Source organism: Dasypus novemcinctus, chromosome 22, assembly GCF_030445035.2.
Source record: "Dasypus novemcinctus isolate mDasNov1 chromosome 22, mDasNov1.1.hap2, whole genome shotgun sequence".
NCBI lineage: Eukaryota > Metazoa > Chordata > Mammalia > Cingulata > Dasypodidae > Dasypus > Dasypus novemcinctus.
The window spans coordinates 57,393,370-57,414,367 of NC_080694.1; the positions used below are offsets into that span (position 1 = coordinate 57,393,370).

The window sequence follows — 20,998 nt, forward strand, 5'->3', positions numbered from 1 at the left end:
CAAGAAGAAAGAACAATCATTAACATTTATCCATCTAACCAGGGTGCCCCAAAATAACTGAGGCAAACACTGGAACACTAAGTGGAGAAATAAATGACTCTACAATTATAGTGGTGAATTTAATACACCATTATCACCATAGACAGAACATCTCAACAGAGGGTTAATAGAGACCTTGAATAATACATTAGACATATACAGAACATTATAGTCAAATAAAGCAGGATATACATTCTTCTTGAGTGCACATGGATCATTCTCCAGGATAGACCACATGGTAGGTCACAGAAAAACTCTCAATGAATTCAGAAAGATTGAAATTATGCAAAGTAATTTCTGAGGAATTGTGGGAACATGGCATCAGATTAGCAGATAAGGACCAGCCTCTCACAAAAACAATGGAGAAAGAGTCTAAAACTGCCAGAGGGACTTGTTTCAGGGGTCAGCAGACCAGGACAGCACTTCTCAACTCCCAGAAGTTGAAGGACAGGGAGAAGAAGAAGCCAAAAGGACAAACTATGAGTTACTAAACTGCCCCGCCCCCACGAAGGGTTCCCCTCCCCCACCCCCGAGATCTTCAGGAGCATTAAAACTCATGGCACATTGAAGCTGACTGAGAGGGTAGAAGATGTCTTCCTCCCTGCCAGCTGTTACAATAGAAAAGGGAAGGGGAGTTGGGGGGCTTTTCTTCAGTGAATTCAGCAGCAGAACCCACTTTGAATCTTGGCTCTGTCCAGATGAAAACAAAGGAATACCGAGAGAGGTACACCTCTGTGGAAATGTGCACCAACAATCGCCATCTGCTGGCTGGTCTGGAAATTACATGGACAGATACTGTTTTTAGAGTTGTCTTTACCCCACCCCTGGGAGAAAGTCTGCACCCCATTAGCGATAACTTGGCATGGTTTTTGGTAACGTAAACCACTTTTAAAGACTTAGGATAAGTTGAACCTAATATCAAAGAGCTATGGAAAAAATAATAACAATAAGCAAGAGAAAGAAATTGGCCATTAGAGTAAATACACTTATATAAAAGATGTCTAGACATTAGCAAAAAAGTATGAGCCATACAAGTAGACAAGAAGAGATGGCCCAGCCAAAAGAACAAACCAAATACCCTGAAGAGATTCAGGATATGAGATAATTAATGATAATCACACAACTCTTGTAAATCGTTTTAAAGATTTGAAAGAAAACATGACTAAAGATATACAGGATATTAAGAAAACACTGGGTGAACATAAAGAACAATTTGAAAGTCTGCAAAGAAAAGTAACTGCCCTTATGGGAATGAAAGATAAGATAAATGAAATTAAAAATACATTAGAGGGAAGCAGACTCAGCCCAGTGGATAGGGCGTCTGTCTACCACATAGGAGGTCAGCAGTTCAAACCCTGGCCCTCCTTGACCCGTGTGGAGCTGGCCCACGTGCAGTGCTGATGCGTGCAAGGAATGCCGTGCCATGCAGGGGTGTCCCCTGCATAGGGGAGCCCCACACGCAAGGAGTGCACCCTGTAAGAAGAGCCACCCAGCGCAAAAGAATGTGCAGCCTGCCAGGAATGGTGCTGCACACACAGAGTTGACGCAGCAAGATGATGCAACAAAAAGGAACAGATTCCTGTGCTGCTGACAACAGAAGTAGACAAAAAGAAGAACACACAGCAAATGGACACAGAGAACAGGCAACTGGGGTGGAGGGAGGGGAGAGAGAGAAATAAATAAAATCAAACTAAATTAAAATTTAAAAAATACATTAGAGGCACAAAAGAGCAGATCTGAAATGCTTGAAGACAGAACACCTGAACAAGAAAGGAAGGAGAACAAAAAGAGAAGAGAATGGAAAAAATGGAGCGGGGCCTCAGGGAATTGAATGGCAATGTGAAATGCAAAAACATACATATTATCAGCATCCCAGAAGAAGAAGAAAATAGAAAAGGGGCAGAAAGAATATTTGAGGAAATAATGACTGAAAACTTTCCTACCCTTATGAAAGACATAAATATCAATGTCCAAGAAGGAAAGCACACCCCAAACAGAATAAACACGAATAGACCTATCTCCAGACACCTACTATGCAGAATGACAAATATCAGAGATAAAGAGATTTTGAAAGCAGCAAGAGAAAAGCAAAGCATCTCATGCAAGGGAAACACTATAAGATTAAATGCTGACCTTTCATCAGAAACCATGGAGGAGGGAAGAAAGTGGTATGATGCATTTATGGTATTGAAAGAGAAAAACTGCCAGCCAAGAATTCTGTATCCAGCAAAGCTGTCCTTCAAAAATGAGGGTGAGTTCAAAGTCTTCACAGACAAACAAAAACTCATAGAATATGTTACAAAAAGATCAGAATTACAGGAGATATTAAAGGAAGTGCTGGGAAGCGGACTTGGCCCAGTGGATAGGGCATCTGCCTACCACATGGGAGGTCCGCGGTTCAAAACCTGGGCCTCCTTGACCCCTGTGGAGCTGGCCCATGCACAGTGCTGATGCACACAAGGAGAGCCCTGCCACGCAGGGGTATCCCCCACGTAGGGGAACTCCACGCACAAGGAGTGCACCACGTTAGGAGAGCCGCCCAGTGCGAAAGAAAGTGCAGCCTGCCAAAGAATGGCACCACACATGGAGAGCTGACACAAGATGACACAACAAAAAGAAACACAGACACCCGGTGCCGCTGGTAAGGATAGAAGTGGTCACAGAAGAACACACAGTGAATGGACACAGAGAGCAGACAACTGGCGGGGGGGGGGGGGTTAGAGAAATAAAAATAAATAAATAAATAAATAAATAAATCTTTAAAAAAAAGTAAAGGAAGTGCTGCAGCCTGAAAGGAAAAAAATGAAGGCTAGAACCTTGGAGAAAAGTGTAGAAAAGAATATTAGAAAGAGTAAAAAAATAGACTGTAGTATGATATGACAACTGAAAGCCAAAGGTAAAAATGGAAGAAGTAAGTAATGCCTTTACAGTTATAACACTGAATGTTAAAGGCTTGAACTCCCCAATCAAAAGACACAGACTGATAGAATGGATTTTAAAATATGACCCAGGTATATGTTGTCTACAAGAGACTCACCTCAGATGAAAGGACACAACCAGGTTAAAAGTGAAAGGTTGGGAAGAGATATTCCATGCAAATAGTAACCAAAAAAAGAGCTGGATTAGCAGTACTAATATTGGACAAAATACATTTTAAATGCAAAACTGTTATAAGGAATGAAGAAGTTCATTATATATTAATAAAAGAGGCAATTCTACAAGAGGAAGTAACTATTCTAAATATTTATGCTCCTTACCTTAGTGCCCCAAGATACATGAGGCACATACTGGCAAAGCTGAAGGCGGAAATACATGCCTCTACAGTAATAGTTGGAGACGTCAATACAAAGTAATTTCTCTAACTGCAATGGAATGAAGGTGGAAATCAATAAGGGGTAGAGAACCAGAGAAGGCACAAAGATATGGAGGTTAACAACACACTCTTAGACAATCAGTGGGTCAAGGAGGAAATTGCAAAAGAAATCAGTGACTACTTTGAAAAGAATGAAAATTAGAACACAATGTATGAAAACCTAGGGGGTGCAGCAAAAGCAGTGCTGAGATAGAAACTTACAGCTGTCAGTGCCTACATTTAAAAGAAGAAAGAGCTAAAATCAAAGGCCTAACTGCACACCCATAGGAACTAGAAAAAGAAGAACAAATGAATCCCAAAGCAAGCAAAAAGAAGGAAATAACAAAGATTAGAGCAGAACTAAATGAAATTGAGAATTTTTTTTTAAAAACACTAGAAAATTTTAACAAAACCAAAAGCTGGTTCTTTGAGAAGATTAATAAAATTGACAAACTCTTAGCTAGACTAACAAAGAAAACAGAGAGAAGATGCAAATATATAAAATTTTAAAATGAGGGAGGGGATATCACCACTGACCCCACAGAAATAGAGAATTGTAAGAGGATACTTTGAAAAATTGTTTGTCTACAGATGATAACTTAGATTAAATGGATACATTTCTAGAAACACACAAGGACCTATATTAATGAAAGAAGAAATTGATGAACTCAACAGACCAAGTCACAAATAATGAGATTGAATTAGTCATCAAAAACTTCCCAAATAAGAAGAGCCCTGGACCAGATGGAATCACAAGTGAATTCTGCCAATCTTTCTGGAAAGAACTAACACCAATCCTGCTTAAATTCTTCCAAAAAATAAAAATGGAGGGAATATTGCACATCTCATTCTACGACGCTAACCTCCTAACATCAAAGCTACATAAATATGCCACAAGAAAAGAAAACTATCTCTCTAATGAACTTGGGTGATAAAATCGACAACAAAATACTAAGAATATTTAATAACACAACAAAAAGTGTGTTTCATCCCTGGTATGCACGGATAGTTCAACATAAAATCAATTAATATAGACACCACATTAACAGATAAAAAGAAAAAAATTACATGACCATTTCTATTGATGCAGAAAAAGCATTTGCCAAAACACAGCATCCTTTCTTGATAAAAAAAAAAACACTTCAAAAAATAGGAATAGAAGACAACTTCCTCAACATGACAAAGGGTATATATGAAAATCCCACAGCTCGCATCGTATTCAGTGGTGAAATGCTAAAGATCATTTAGCTTTCCCTCTAAGATCTGGAACAAGAAAGGGATGGACGCTGTCACTGCTCTTATTTAACAGTGTGTTAGAAGTACTTGCTTGAGTACTGAGGCAAGAAAAAGATATAAAGGACACCCAATTGGAAAGGACGAAGTAAAAATTTCACTATTTGCACATAACATGATCTTATACATAGAAAGCCATGAGAAATCTTCAACAAAGCTTCTAGAGCTGATAAATGAGTTCAGGAAAGTGGCAGGATATAAGACAACACCAATAATGAGCAATCTGAGGAGGAAATCAAGAAACTAAAAGAATCACATACCTAGGAATAAACTTAACTAAAGATGCAAAGGACTTGTACACAGAAAACTACACATTATTAAAGGAAATCAAAGAATTAGAATCCCTAAATAAATGGAAGACTATTCCATGTTCATGGATTGGAAGACTAAACCATTATTAAGATGTTTTTCTTACCCAAATTGATTGACAGATTTAACATAATCCCAATAAAAATTACAACAGCATTTTTTTTCCTGAATTAGAAAAGCTAATTATGAAATTTATTTGGAAGGTCAAAGGACCCCAAATAGCCAAAAATATATTGAAAAACAAAAATTGGAAGATGACTTTAAAGCATACTACAAAGCTACAATGGTCAAAAGTGCAGGATTTTGGCACAAGGATAGACATACTGACCAATGGAACAGAATTGAGAGGTCTGATATAGATCCTCACATACACAGTCAATTGATACTAGAAAAGGTCACGAAGCCCACTCAGTTGGGAGAGAATGGCCACTTCAACAAATGGTGTTTGGAAAATTAACGAAAATTAACTCAAAATGGATCAAAGACTTAAATATAAGAGCCAAGACCTTAAGGCTCCTTGAAGGTAATCTACAAAACATCTAAAAGATCTTATAGTAGGAAATGGTTTCATAAACATAAAACTCCTCAAAATTAAAAACTTTTGTGCTTCAAGGGAGTTTGTCAAGAAAGTGAAAAATGCAGCCTACTCAATGGGAGAATATATTTGGTAACTCTTTATCTGAAAAGGGCCTAATATTCGGCATAAATAAACTTGAAAGTAAAGAGGCAAACAACCCATTTTAAAAACAGTCAATAGAATTGAATAAACACTTCTTCAAAGAAGAAATACAAATGGCTAAAAAGCACATGAAAAGACAATTAACATCAGTAGTTATCAGGGAAATGCAAATCAAAACTGCAGTGAGATATCATCTTATACTTATTAGACTGGTGACTATTAAAAAACAGAGAGCTACAATTGTTGGAGAATGTGGAGGAATAAGAACACTCATCCCCTGCTGGTGAAAATGCAGAATGGTGCAGCCATTGTGGAGGTCAGTTTTGTAGTTCCTCAGGAAGCTAACTCTAGAACTGCCATATGATCCAGCAATCCCACTTCTGGGTATATACCCAGAAGAATTGAAAGCAGGGACACAAACATATATACACACCAATTTTCATAGTGGCATTATTCATTATTGCCAAAAGTTGGAAGCAACCCAAGTGTCCTTCAAAAGATGACTGGATAAGCACATTGTGGTATATACATACATGGAATATTACTCAGCTGTAAGAAGGAATGCAGTGTTAACCACAGGGCAACATGGATGAATCTTGAAGACATTGTGTTGAGTGAAGTAGCCAGTCCCTGAAGGGCAAATATTACATAACCTAACAGATATGACTTAAGGAAAATGAGAAGACTCACAGAGCTAGAGTCTGGAAGATAGGTTTTCAGGAGTCAGAAAGGGAGTAGAGATTGGTGAGCTGATGCTCAATATGGGCAAAATCTATGATAAGGTGGAAGGGGGTGTTGGGCAGAGTATGGAAGCGAGAGTGGTGCAGTGATGTGACTGGGTTCAAAGGTGCTGGAATGTGAGGGGGACTAGGGTGGGGGTTGGGCTGGAACTAGGGGGTGCTGGAGGAAGGAAGAGGTGAACTCTTGGGATAAAACTTGGTTAAAACTATAATGGTGGGAGTGTTCTTTTGGCAAATATGACAAGGGAGGGTTCCTGGTGTAGGGTGTCAGGGGTGGGGGATATATGGGATAGGGTGCCCCTGGGGCATGCCTCTGTGGAATATGAAAGTGTTCATCTCGTCATAGTGTGTTATCTCAGTGGGTGGAGACCCACACGATAAACAAGAAAATATTAAACTCCCATCCTGGGGAGTGCTGCTATGTTCTCAGTTAGAGGGGCAAGAATCTCTTGAGAACACAGGCAGTGCCTAATAAAAGAAAACAGACCAATATGCAAGCTCTCGATATTATTGCATGTAACTATGAACCTTATTTTTAAAAAATGGAAACTTAGTGGTTACCATAGTTTCCAAGGGAAAGGGGAGGGGAAAATAGGATAGATGGAACATAAGGCATTTTTAGGGCATTGGCATTTTGCTGGATTATCTTGCAATGATGGATATAGGCCATTCTAAATTTTGTTAAAACCTATAAAAGCGTACAGTGCAAAATGTAAACCAAAATGTAAACCAGTGACCATAATTAATAGCAATGCTTCAATATTTTTACATCAATTGTAACAAATGTACCTTACACATGTGAAATATTATTAATAGGGGAGAGTGGAAGAGGGGAAGGGGGTTGGGTATATGGGAATTCCCTATATTTTCTATGTGACTTTTCTGTAATCTAAGGTTTCTTCAAAGATAAAGAGGAAAAGTAAGATGCTGGTGTAACATACAGAAGAAATGGTCACAGTACATAAAAGAGAAGTGGATGTGACTCACTATTAGAGTGTCCACCTACCATACAGGGGGTCTGGGGTTTGATGCCCAGGGCCTCCTGGCCCATGTGGTGAGCTGGCCCATGCACAGTGCTGCCATACACAAGGAGTGCTGTGGCACGCAGGGGTGCTTCCCACTTATGAGTGCCCCACGTGCAAGTAGTGTGCCCCACAAGGAGAGCCGCCCCATGCGAAGAGCATAACCCACCCAAGAGTGGTGCCACACACACAGAGAGCTGCTGCAACAAGATGACACAACAAAAAGAGACAAAGATTCCCAGTGCCACCTGACAAGAATACAAGTGGACACAGAACACACAGCAAATGGACAGAAAGAGCAGACAATGGAGGCAAGAGAAGTAAATAAAAATAAATCTTAAAAAAAATATATCTTATGGTGATGAAAAACACAATGAAAAAATAATTTTTATTATTGTATTATATTTGTTATTATTTATTATTATATTTTCTTATTAATTTTATTTGTTTATTTTGGGGGGCTTTGTTTTTGGGGAGGTTTTCAATCGCAGAAGGATCACAACTGTTGCAGGGGAGGATCACTAGTGTGGGGTGTTGGTGATGGGGGGAATTTGAGGGGAGGGTTGTACCTGAGACATGCCTCTATGGCATATGAATATGTTCAAGTGGTTATGGGACATTTTCTTGTCCCATGTGTGGTGGAGACCGACACAATAACCAAAAGAATATTGAATTCCCATCTTGGGAAATCCTACTATATTCTCTAACAGAGTGGCAAGAATCCCCCCAATACATGGGCAATGCCTAGCAAAGAAGGACAGACCATTATGCCAGGCCCTTGATGTTTTTTTTAATTTAAAAAAATTTTTAATTTATTTCTCTCCCCTTCCCCACCCCTGCCGCCCCAGTTGTCTGTTCTCTGTGTCCATTTGCTGCGTTTTCTTTGTCCGCTTCTGTTGTTGTCAGTGGCACGGGAATCTGTTTCTTTTTGTTGTGTCATCTTGTTGTGTCAGCTCTCCATGTGTGCGGCGCCATTCCTGGGCAGGCTGCGCTTTCTTTCGCGCTGGGTGGCTCTCCCTACGGGGCGCACTCCTTGCGCATGGGGCTCCCATGCAGGGACACCCCTGAATGGTACAGCACTCCTTGCGCACATCAGCACTGCACATGGGCCAGCTCCACACAGGTCAAGGAGGCCGGGGGTTTGAAATGCGGACCTCCCATGTAGTAGATGGACGCCCTATCCACTGGTAGGCCCTTAATATTGATGGTTGTATTTATGGACCTTGTTTTTGTGAAACTGAAACTTAACCTGGCATTATGTATTGCCTAAGAATTACCTCCTGAAAGTCTCCTTGTTGTTCAAAGTCAAATTCAGCACATAAATGCATTACCTTCCCTCCACCCCCCAGTGTGGGACATGACTCCCAGGGATAAACCTCCTGGCACTGAAGGATTATTACCAGGCACCAACTAGCAATGCATTTGGAAAAAGACCTTGACCAAAAGGGGGAAATATTAAATACAAATGAGCTTTTATGGTGAAGAGATTTCAAAGTAAGTCAGGAGGTCATTCCAGAGGTTACACTTATACATGTCTCAGCAGGATCTTATTGATTGCTGTAAACAGTGCCTCAAGCGGCGTGCTCCTGAGGACTCCAGAGACATCTAAACACTATAGGCAGGGCAGACAATCTCAGGAACTTGGCACCCTGTAGGTGGGCCTCACTTTGGAAATATGCTCCCCAATGTAACAGAGTTAGACTCACTTATAATTTCCCTACACATGGCTCTTCTGCCCTTTGTATTTGAACCTATAATTAACACTATACTCATTAAATATATGTCCCAGAGACTTAAATATTTGATCTCTTCATATGCCAGTAGAGCCCTGAATCTCAACAGAGTTGCAACACCTACTCTCCAGTTCACTGCACTCACCCAGGACAACTGACAAAAGGATGATGATGGACAATGCCCATCCTGAAAAAGAGAGTATCTACAACCGCAAGCAAGACAGTTTCATCCATCTGCTCCATGGGATCTAAGCCTCCTCTTAATCAGAAACAGTGGGCATCATAATCCCCAAATCCTCAAGATTGAGGAATGAACAAATATGAGTGGAATGCAGCTATGGACTAAAGTAGACTTATTATTCTAACAATGGAAGAATTTGTATCATTGATATAAAGGCAGTGGCCACCAGAGATACTGAGGGGAAGGAGAGGGATGAATAGGTGAAACATTGGGCATTTTTTTGAACATTGAAATTCTTCTCAATGACATTGCAATGATGGATACAGGTCATTACACATTTTGTCAAAACCTATAAAATTGTGCAGTGCAAAGTGTAAGACATAATGTAAACTATAGACCATGGTTAGTAGCAATGCCTCAATATGTGCTCATCCATTATAACAAATGTACCAAACTAATGAAGGTTTTTGTTAATGTGGGAAAATGTGGGAGGGGCAGGGGATGGGGTATATGGGAACCCCCTATCTTTTCTATGTAACGTTTATGTAATCTAAAGCTTCTTGGGAAGGGGACTTGGCCCAGTGGTTAGGGCATCTGCCTACCACATGGGAGGTCCGCAGTTCAAACCCCAGGCCTCCTTGACCCCTGTGTGGAGCTGGCTCATGCGCAGTGCTGATGCGCGCAAGGAGAGCTGTGCCACGCAGGGGTGTTCCCCACTTAGGGGAGCCCCACGCACAAGGAGTGCTCCCCGTAAGGAGAGCTGCCCAGCGCAAAAGAAAGTGCAGCCTGCCCAGGAATGGCACCGCACACACAGAGAGCTGACACAGCAAGATGACGTAACAAAAAGAAACATAGATTCCCATGCCGCTGACAACAACAGAAGCGGACAAAAACAAGAACACGCAGCAAATGGACACAGAGAACAGACAACTGGGGGGAGGGGAGAGAAATAAATAAAATAAATCTTTAAAAAAATAAAGCTACTTTAAAAATTAAAAAGTAAATATAAGCTGTGATTGTCTTTAGTATGAATGATTGGTAATTGTTGACATAATTTCTTAAAGAATATAAATACCCTGTTGAAAACTTCTTGCTCAGCAAAGATAAAGAAAAGAAGATGAAAGAATATTTATATTCTAGTGAGCAAGGAATATTATAAACCAGACAGAGGAAACAAAGATCTGACTCAAATTTAAATCTCTATATATTCTATTTCCTATCATCATGATTCAACTTCCCAGTAGTTTAAGAATAAAATTTTGTTTAATCATCTATAAAGTTTGTAATATATTGGTTATAGAAAACCATATTTGTTCTGTTCACTGTTGACTGTAACTATTATAGGAAACAATCTACTCACTTAAGCTATAAATGAAGTTAATTTCTTTTCCACTATATATATTGTTGAGGTTCTCTTACGATGCAGAGAACACTTTGGCTGGTTCTTCTTACAGTTGTAGAAAGAAAATAAAGCCACTCTTACTTAAACCAAACACAACAGAGAGCGTCATTTCTTTGACAGTTCTTAGAGTTTGGGAGTTCCATCTTGTTGCCCCCTTTCCCACTGGCAGCTGGAAAGGCTGATCTCTCCTGGAGGGATTTTCACTTTCATCCTCACTGGGCTGAAGGGTAAGGTTAGTGGGGATGAGCTAGGTCATCCAGCTGCTAGAGCCATGTTCCCAGGCATTGCCTGTTCTGACAACCAGAATCTAGCTCGGATGAAACCACCGTGTGTCCAACCTGGGGCATGAGGGTAGGACAGAGAAATGTGGGGTGGAAAAAATTGAAAACAAATTTCACTTTCTTTCTCATTTGGTTAAGAGCAGGTGTCTTCACCAAGTGTCTTTTAGCAATAGAAATCCACTATAAACATAATCTGAATTAAAAAACAAGCATAGCAAGGGAAGGTCTCCAATGTATGACTGCAGGGCAAACGCTTCAGCCGGGCATCTGAGGGAAGAGGGCTGCCACGGGGAAATAGGCCAATAGGCCAATAGGCCAACTCTGCAGGACCCTCGCCTGCTCTTGGAAGCCACACAGTCCTGACGTGGGCTTCTGAGCATGCAGCTGTCCTCAGTGGCCTGGTGGGCAGCGGCCTGGCTCTGGAGTTAACCCAGAGAAGCAAGCTCTGAGGTACCCTCTCTGGCTGTGTGGCCTTGGGTAATTTATTGCACCACTTACAGCACCCTCAGCCTCAATGAGAATAGCTCAAGTTCCTACCCACAGGATTGTGGTGAGGCGGAAATGAGCTCACCTGTGTGAAAACAGGGCCAGCACTAGATAGCCATCAGCTTTTAATCTGGTGGTATGCTCTTATCTTCTTTTTCTCTGTGGACTGGTCTCTCAGGGAAAGGCCCTGCTTCACTGGGCCTTTGTCCAAGCCTGGCCACCCCGCGATGGCCACCCAGTTTCTAAGTCTGCCCTTCCCAGTCCAAGGCAACAGCAGACTGAATGCGGCAGGTAGTCCCCCAACTGAATTCTCAGGAGACAGGATCTCCATGGCACAATTGTGGTCATGGAGGAGGTAAACTCACCAGTGAAGAGGTGAAATGTGTGTGTGGTGGATGGATGTAGTTGTCGGTGATCGTTCTCAAAGAAAGAAACGGTGTCTTTATGGCCAGTTAATCCTCCCAAAAGGCATTCCCCCAGCCACCCTGTATTTTACAGTCTTCTGTGGTAAGTCTTTGAGAGCACTTTGGGCCTCTACCTGGAGTCTGTCCATCCTTTACCATATGGTTACTTCTCTCCTCATTCATTTCATGTGCCTTTGCTCCCATCTACACTAGAACTACTGAAGCCACGTTGCTCCCAAGTGCAGAGAGTGAAGGGCCTGGGAATCTCTTGCCCGGGGACTGCTGGTGAGGCGTACGAATGAGGCATTGAGTGGAGATGAACTCTGCAGTGGAATTCACACTGCAGAACTCTCCTTCGGGATCAGGCTGGGACCTTGACTTTACCTGAGAGGGCGCCCTGGCTTGGGTTCTCCTTGTGGCTTCCTCTAGGAGCGTTTCCTTAATAAATCACTTACACACGAATCCGGGTCTCGAGGTATGGAAGGGATTCTTTTCAATCCTCTAAAATTTGATTTTGGTTCCCAAAATCTTTACTTGGAGGGGCCCACCAAAAGAGGCGAGGGAGTCTTGGCTCTCTGCTTTCGGAAAATGACCTTTCAAAGGAAACAAGAGGGGTAGCTGCTCTTATGGAAAAAAAGAAAGAGAGAGAGAGGTTGGTCTGGAATGCAACTTGATCTTCCTTGTTGCTGCCTCCATCACCCTCTTCCCTCCCCTCCCCCCACCACCAGATGGGAGAGATTCAGAAAAATAGACTCTTCCTGCCAAGACTGGCTGCCTTGAAAGATAAACATGGAAGGCCAATAAATGGAAGCAGGATAAGATATGACATTTCTAGGACAAGCTGCCACCTTAGCTGATTCTCGATTAGTAGCACTCACAACTTCTTATTACTGGGATTGTTACTGCTAGTTGTAAGGGCAAGCACTTTGAGAGGATTTCAGTGAGAGATGTTCTCTCATGGAGGAATTACACAGCTGCCTTCTCTCCTCAGGCCTGAAGCTAACCCAGGAGTTCCTTGGGGCCCCACGCACAAGGAGTGCACCCCAGAAGGAGAACTGCCCAGCATGAAAGAAAGCGCAGCCTGCCCAGGAATGGTGCTGCACACATGGAGAGCTGACACAATAAGATGACGCAACAAAAAGAGACACAGATTCCCGTGCCGCTGACAACAACAGAAAGAGGACAAAGAAGAAGACCCAGCAAATAGACACAGAGAACAGATAACTGGGGTGGGCAGGGGAGGGCCGGGGGAAGAAATAAATAAATACATTTTTAAAAAAAAAAAAAAGACAAGATGAGAGGGAGGGGCACCCGAAGGAGAAAGCCGGCTGTGTGTGCGCGTGGGTGTCACTGCCTCAGGGCTCCTCAAGGAGAGATGGGATTTTAATCATGCACTCTTAGAGGCTGAGACAATTTCAAGAATGTGTGAAACACATAGTAGAATCCCAGGCAGCATGGCAGATATTGGGCCAGAGGCCAGCACTGCAGCTCGTAGTGCATTCCAATAGTCTACCTACCTGACTGGTAAGGCAAGTCCACCTTCAGCCTGGCTTAGCAGGGATGAGGCCATCTACTGATGCTCTTCTAAACCAGACCGGAGGATCGTGGCTCATCTTCCTGTGCTGTATCCCTCGGCCAGGTATTGGCGCCTGGCAGGGACAACTGGTAAACCTGGAAGGGCCTTCTGACTGGCTTGCTGGGCTATCCATGATCTCTTTTGCAATAACACTATTATTCACAGGCAGCTCATTTGCCCGAGCACTCTACTGGGAGCTTCTCCCTTCCTCATTGCCTTCTCACAACAACCCCACAAAAGCTATCCTATTCTTCCACCCTACTGATGAGGAGCTCAGGCGTGGAGAAAAGTGAAGTGATTTGCCAATTTCTAAGTGGTTCAGCCAGGATACAGATCTCAGCAGCCAGATCCCGGAGTCTGCATCTTTAATCCTGATGCCACAACTGAGAATCTGAAAGCAAGAGACTCAGGAAAGAGTGGAGGGCTGAAAGCAATTGGTGATAGGGGGTGTGAAGAAGATCCATGTGTGTAGACATGGCTGCTGACAGTCTGAGAAGAGGGGCAAGGAGCAAACGTGCTAAGAGAACATACTGTTCTTTATTTGCTAAAGATGATATCATATGGATAGGGTGACCATATAATTGACTGTCCAAGCCAAGACCTTTTGATGCAAAAGAAGGCACTCTTAATAATTAGACTGGGAAGAATGTAGAAACCAGGACTGGCCGGGACACACTAGGACACGGGGTCACCCTGTCTAGAGCTACTGACAGTAGAGCTAAGCTTTGTTCTGATAGTGGTGATGGAAAGCATTGATTCGTCCCCAGTCCCTCCATCCCCCATCCTGCAGGCTGGGCAGTGAGGGATGCAGCATGCTCTAACCACCCAAGTTTAGCCCCAAACACAATATAGTCAGGGGACAAAAACACAGTTAAAAGAACCAATGAACTGGGAAGCAGACTTGGCCCAGTGGTTAGAGCATCCGTCTACCACATGGGAGGTCCGCAGTTCAAACCCCAGGCCTCCTTGACCCGTGTGGAGCTGGCCCATGCACAGTGCTGATGCGCGCAAGGAGTGCCCTGCCATGCAGGGGTGCCCCCGCATAGGGGAAACCCACGCACAAGGAGTACTCCCCGTAAGGAGAGCCGCCCAGTGCAAAACAAGTTTCAGCCTGCCCAAGAATGGCGCCGCACCATGGAGAGCTGGCACAAGATGATACAACAAAAAGAAACACAGATTCCCATGCTGGTGACAACAGAAGGGGACAAAGAGGAACACGCAGCAAATGGACACAGAGAACAGACAATGGGGCAGGGGGGAGAGTAGAGAAATAAATAAAAATAAATATTAAAAAAAAAGAACAAATGAACTTAGTTAATTCAACCACCAATTAACGAGGAGAAGCAGTATAGCAGAATGGTTAACAGATCTACCCTTGAGGTTCAGAGGTCAGCTGTGTGACTTTGGGCAGGAGATGTTGGGTCTCCAACTTGGGTCTCACTTTCTTTGGGTCTCAGATCCCTGACCTGTAAAATGGAGATGAGCTTTTACTTTGTCTTGGGTGCTAGGCTAAGCCCTTGATGTAGGCCATTTGATTTCATCATCCTAACAACCTCAGTTTTGCAGACAAGAGAGCTGAAGCTTGGCACGGTTAAGTCATTTGCTCAAAGTTGCACAATTTAAAAATACTTGTATTATGGGGCTTCAGAAGATGCTCATTAAGTGTTGAGAATATTGACTGGAATATTGAAAGTGCTTAATATATGTAGAACTTAATAATAATATAAAATCCAACTTTATTGCTATTTTACACTTGTAATTTGGAAGGTACTAGTTTGGACCATATTCCTACCCCGCTGTATCTCAGGAGGAGTCTTTGAATAAAAACCCTGAATACCCCCTAATATCCTAAGAGAATGACATTGTTGACATGACCCCATCCCTGAGAGCCTCCAGGAATCTAAAGGATCCAAGCAGTTCTTGCTGCAGCTGGAAAAACAAAATATCCACATGTATCTTTAAGCCCAGAACATTATTCTTCCAAAAATACATATCCCTGGTAGAGAGAAGATAGCAGAGGCACAGGCTGGGGGCTGGAGAAGGAGGGAGGGAAAGAGTAGAGCATAGTTCCATCATCTGCCCCGACTCCTCTGAAACTGATACTTGCGTGCTGGGAAACCATTCAGGGGCCATTACACTCTGACCCCCTCAAGTTGCTCAACTGTCCCCCAAAGTAGTTTTAGAAGCCTAGGCATTATGGACACGTAAGGAGCATTCTAAAAGCTTGCCTCTGGGAAGCAGAATTGGCTCAACTGATAGAGTGTCCACCTACCACACCGTTGAAACCCAGGGCCTCCTGACCCATGTGGTAAGCTGGCCCACATGCAGTGCTGATATGCACAAGGAGTGCCATGCCACACAGGGGTGTCCCCTGCATAGGGGAGCCCCACACACAAGGAGCGCACTCTGTAAGGAGAGCCGCTCCTTGCAAAAAAAAAGCGCAGCCTGCCCAGGAGTGGCGCCACACACACGGAGAGCTGGCACAGCAAGATGACGCAACAAAAAAGAGACACAGAGTCCTGGTGTCACTGACAAAAATGCAAGCAGACACAGAAGAGCACACAATGAGTAGACAGAGAGAGGAGACAATGGGGGCGGGGGCAGAGAGAAATAAAAAATAAAAGCTTGCCTCTAGTCCTTGCAGAATAGAATATATATCTGGGGCTGGACAAAATGGTCCTAATCAAATCCCCCTCCCCAAGTTGTGCCCTGGCAGAGGGCACAGGAGAGGCACTCTGCTGAAAGAGGCTACACGTCTCTAGTCCATCTACCAGAGAAGAAGCATGCAAGAGGGCCTAAGAGCATGGCTTTACATGAAGGGCAATGCAAGATCAAATACAGAAGGAGCAAGCAGCTAACTGAGCCTGGGACGCCTAGGCAGAGGGATCCTGAACTAACCAATAGAAAGTGGGATCCTGAGTCAATCAATAGGGCAAGAGAGTTTTCAACCAATAGAATCTGTTGCTTTAATTAATAGCCAGACAGTCTGAACCTCTTGTAGTCAGCCAATCAGCACCTTTCATAGTCAGCCAATCAGCATTTACCAGTTAGGATACCCTGTTTACATAATATGCTAATCGGGTTTTCAAACCCTAACCAATGCCCTTGCTCAGAACCAGTGCTTGACCAATCAGAACATCATAATGGGGCCTCCACCCCCAGGGGCGGTCACATGGCTAGACTATATAAAGAGCGACTCCAAAGCACTGAGCGCACATTCTGTTTTCGCCCTGACTGGAAAAACATTGAGCTGTGAAGATTGAGTCAAGCCCCACATCAAGTCACTGAGCTGAGCCACAGAGGACACACTGAGCTGTGAATGGTTGAGTCAAGCTACAAATACCAAGTCTAGCTGCAATGCTGAGCCGTGTTTTTACCACTGGAGGCTGTAACACTTCAGCTGTATCCCTGGAAGTTCTTCCACCGACGCCTCGGCCAGGCTTGTGCCTTGGCCCAGACTTGAGCTGTAATACTGGTGGTGCTTGCACTGGCATCTTGAGCTGTAACACTGGAGGTGCTTCCACTGGCATCTTGAGCTGTAACACTGGAGGTGCTTCCACTGGCATCTTGAGCTGTAACACTGGAGGTGCTTCCACTGGCATCTTGAGCTGTAACACTGGAGGTGCTTCCACTGGCATCTTGAGCTGTAACACTGGAGGTGCTTCCACTGGCATCTTGAGCTATAACACTGGAGGTGCTTCCACTGGCATCTTGAGCTGTAACACTGGAGGTGCTTCCACTGGTATCTTGAGCTGTAACACTGGAGGTGCTTGCACTGGCATCTTGAGCTGTAACACTGGAGGTGCTTCCACTGGCATCTTGAGCTGTAACACTGGAGGTGCTTCCACTGGCATCTTGAGCTGTAACACTGAAGGTGCTTCCACTGGCACATTGGCCAGGCTTGTGCCTTGGCCCAGACTTGAGCTGTAACACCGAAGGTGCTTCCACTAGTGCAGTAGCCAGGCTGTGCCTCAGCTAGGCCTTTGCAGCAACACTAGGGGACATTTCCATCACCCTGACCAGGTTTGAATTTAATACTGAGCTGTGATTCAAGTTTGATTGTATTAGGGTTGCATTTTTTCTTTAAGTCCATCCAAATTAGAGAATAAAGTTGGTGACAACAAACATCTGGATTCTAGGGGATTGTGTGACCTCGGACAAATTACTGAACTAGTTTCTTTGAGCTTTGGATTCCTCACTGGAAAAACAGGGATTAAAAAGCCTTCCTTATCTTAAACAAGGCATGTCATATGCTTAGCAGAGTACCTGGCATAATAGCTTAATAAACATTGACTGGATTGCCAATAATTACTTATTGAAAATGTCACTGAGTTAGGCAATGTGACCAGAGAAAATTTTTTTTTAAGATTTATTTCTCTCCCCTTCCCCTACCACCTACCCCAGTTGTCTGTTTTCTGTGTCTATTTGCTGTGTGTTCTGCTGCTGTTGTCAGCAGCATGGGAATCTGTTTCTTTTTGCTGCGTCATCTTGTGTCAGCTCTCCGTGTGTGCGGCGCCATTCCTGGGCAGGCTGCACTCTTTCGCGCTGGGCGGCTCTCCTTGCGGGGTGCACTCCTTGCACGTGGGGCTCTCCTACACGGGGGACACCCCTGTGTGGCAGGGCACTCCTTGCGCGCATCAGCACTGCGCATGGGCCAGCTCCACACGGGTCAAGGAGGCCCGGAGTTTGAACTGTGGACCTCCCAAGTGGTAGACGGACGCCCTAACCACTGGGCCAAGTCCACTTCCCATGACCAGAGAAAATTAACAGATGGTCTGCCCTCCAAAACTCACAGATCCAAAGAACAGGTTCACACAACATAATTGGCCACCAGGTAGGTGCTCAGATGTGTGTAACAATGTGGGTTTAGACAGGTACAGACTGGAAACATCCAGGAGGTAAGTTGAGGGTGGCTGACCATAACAGGTGCAAAGAAGGAGGAATTTCAGTGGGACCCAGATGTGCAGGATGCATTCTGGAAGGAAAAGCAAGCTGTCATTTACCTGATTACCCAATCTGAGACCAACTCAGAATCTTGTCTCTGTGGTGAGGCAGATCCTCTAAAGGAATGATCTCTGTCCCCAACCCCCAAGGCCCTTCAAATCATGAGCCCGTACAAACCGGAACAGGAATTGAATCCACTCTGTAGAATAAGGATCAGAGCCAAGTTTCACAACCATTACTTTGAACTTTGTATAGAATAAACTATGTAATACAGAGAGTTTCTTGAATGAATTACTCATTTATTTTCAATGTGAACTGATGAAAACCATTAGTTAGGTGTGGCAACAAGACTGAACTTCTTTTCTCATTTATGTTTCTATTTTTCTTGAACTGACCATTTCCTATATCTTCTATGTCCAAAGTTATACTTATTCTAAAGGGCATTGATGTTGGATACAAAACACATAGACACTCTAACTAGTCAATTAACCAACATGGGAAATTCTACATTTTGCACTTGAAGTTCAGAGTGTTTTGCAATTATATTCCTGAAGAGTTTTTGTTTTCTCTAACAAATTGCAACATATCAGCCCAAGACCAATTTTTAGCCTGGGAAGTCTTTCTCCCTTCATTTGCCCAGTTTTGCAGCACAGTTTTTTCTTCCCAGTTGCCTCTTTTCTGCCTCAAGTCACTGATGGGAGTTGAGTGATGTGTGGTGTTTTGCCTCCTTGATGACTTATTTCCAGATGAAATGAGCTTAAGGTGAATCTCTCTTTGGGCAGAAACACATGCCATATTTCCTGGGTATTTTTATTGAATAATAACATGCCCAGTTTCATAAACACTTTGTAAAATGTATACGAAGATAACACAGGTGCTATTTTCGGAGTTGATGGCAGGCTCTGCAGAGATGCACCTGACCTTGTGGGTAATTGGGCTGGTGGGGTTAGGGTAGCTGGAACTCATTGTTGCAATAATCATAAATGCCTTGGTGGTTGTGCCCCAAATGTCCAGTTGAACTTAATCCTTAGTAATGATGGTCTGCACTAAGGGCAGTAGGATGTGTGTACCTGGCTTCTGAAGTCATTGATGTTTACTTCCCCCTTCCCTGAGCAATACTGGCCTGAAACCTCTGGAAATATTGCCTCATGGCCGTGCCTTATAAACCTGTGCTTGACCTATTTTTGTGGAGATGAATTAATACTGCATCTGGAGTTTTTCATGCGCAGGGATAAATGAAAATTTTTGCTGCTGAATAGACGCCATTTGCCTGAGTCAATTACAATTACCAGAACGAGTAGCTCTGGAAATGCCGTTTTAATGGAAATAAAATCTTCCAAGTCTAGAGTGGGTGGTGAGTAAGCCACATTCCACGTTCCCAAATCAAAAATTGCTCTTACTTTCTATAGCTGATTCTTGGGCAGGGACACCACTCTGTATTAAATGGTTACAACACATCAGGCCTGCGCCCTTCACTTGTGGGATACTTGCGGTTACAGTACTATCCTCCCATCTTGGTTTTTAAAGGAGGTAAATGGAAGAATAAAATACTCAATCTCCACCCACCCTCCCAGGAGGCCCCTAAGAATGGAATCCTTACAGGATCACATTTCAAAGTTAAAATCTAGCCTTTGGGTACCAAAAGGGATGTCCGGTAGGAGGTAAATGTCCCAGACATGGCCCCCCCCCTTTTTTTTATTTCCAGATGGCCCCAAGATGTGCATTCTGAAAAGAAGTGTGGGTGGGTGAGCAATGATGTCCAAGATCAAGATCTACGGTTGCTTGGCCCCTGAAGGGACGAGCTCACTCCCCAGCCGGCCCGTTAGGGAAGCATTCCGTTCTTCTTAGCATTTCAGTCTACTCTCCGAAAAAGAAGCACGGCGCTAGATGTGTGGGTGGGAGTCGGCAGTTAGCTGCAGGAGTACTGGCTGCCCTGGAGGGAGGGTCTCTGAGAAGCCCCCACTAAAAGCCCACGCCTGCCTTGGACCGTGGGAGGCCCTGCTGCCCCCTCCCTCCCGGCCAATGATGGGGAGATCTTGGAATGGGGAAGGCTGCAGCTTCCCTCTAAGCCCTTGAGGAATTCTTGAAGTATCTCTCCCGGGAGGAATTGCGCCGCCTGCAGCAGGGCAGGGACCCGGGCCAGCTCCTGCGGACGGAAGGGGTGCGGCGTGGGGGCCTCCGCGTGGGCGCAGGACGCCCAGGTGAGCTGGGAAGGAGAGCTTGTTCCTTTCCTCTTTGCCCTACAGCGACGCCTGGGTTTGAGAGCTGGGGGGCAGGGGGAAGGATGGTTAGGAATTGCGTGCACCCCAAGGCGCCATCCTGTAAGAGGCTTAAGATTTTAGGTGCTTTTCCTCTAAAACATGGGGCAAGTCGTGCCTGGTGCCCGGCTTTCAGTTTTACCCTCCTGCTCCGCGGTCTCCTTAGTTAACCCAGCTCTTCCACGAAGCGTGTCGGGCCCCCTGGGCCTGCGAGGCGGCGCGGTGGAGACCGCGGGGGGCGCTGGCCGCGCGGCGGAGGGGCCGGGCGAGACCGCGGGGCCAACTTCTGGGGCCAGAGG

The 20,998-nt window shown here is 44.2% G+C and overlaps 1 protein-coding gene and 1 long non-coding RNA gene across 2 annotated transcripts in view; one reads left to right on the forward strand and one right to left on the reverse strand.

Moving 5' to 3' along the window:
* LOC139437348 (uncharacterized) overlaps nt 1-17,171 on the reverse strand; it is a 39,306-nt gene extending 22,135 nt beyond the window's left edge. Inside the window, exon 1 of the mRNA XM_071211072.1 lies at nt 16,875-17,171. Coding sequence (XP_071067173.1) covers nt 16,875-17,171 — 297 coding nt within the window. The remainder of the gene's footprint in view (nt 1-16,874) is intronic.
* A 3,291-nt stretch (nt 17,172-20,462) lies between these two features.
* Nucleotides 20,463-20,998, forward strand: part of LOC111765015 (uncharacterized) — a 45,176-nt gene continuing 44,640 nt past the window's right edge. Inside the window, exon 1 of the long non-coding RNA XR_011647064.1 lies at nt 20,463-20,642. This is a non-coding gene — a long non-coding RNA (uncharacterized lncRNA). The remainder of the gene's footprint in view (nt 20,643-20,998) is intronic.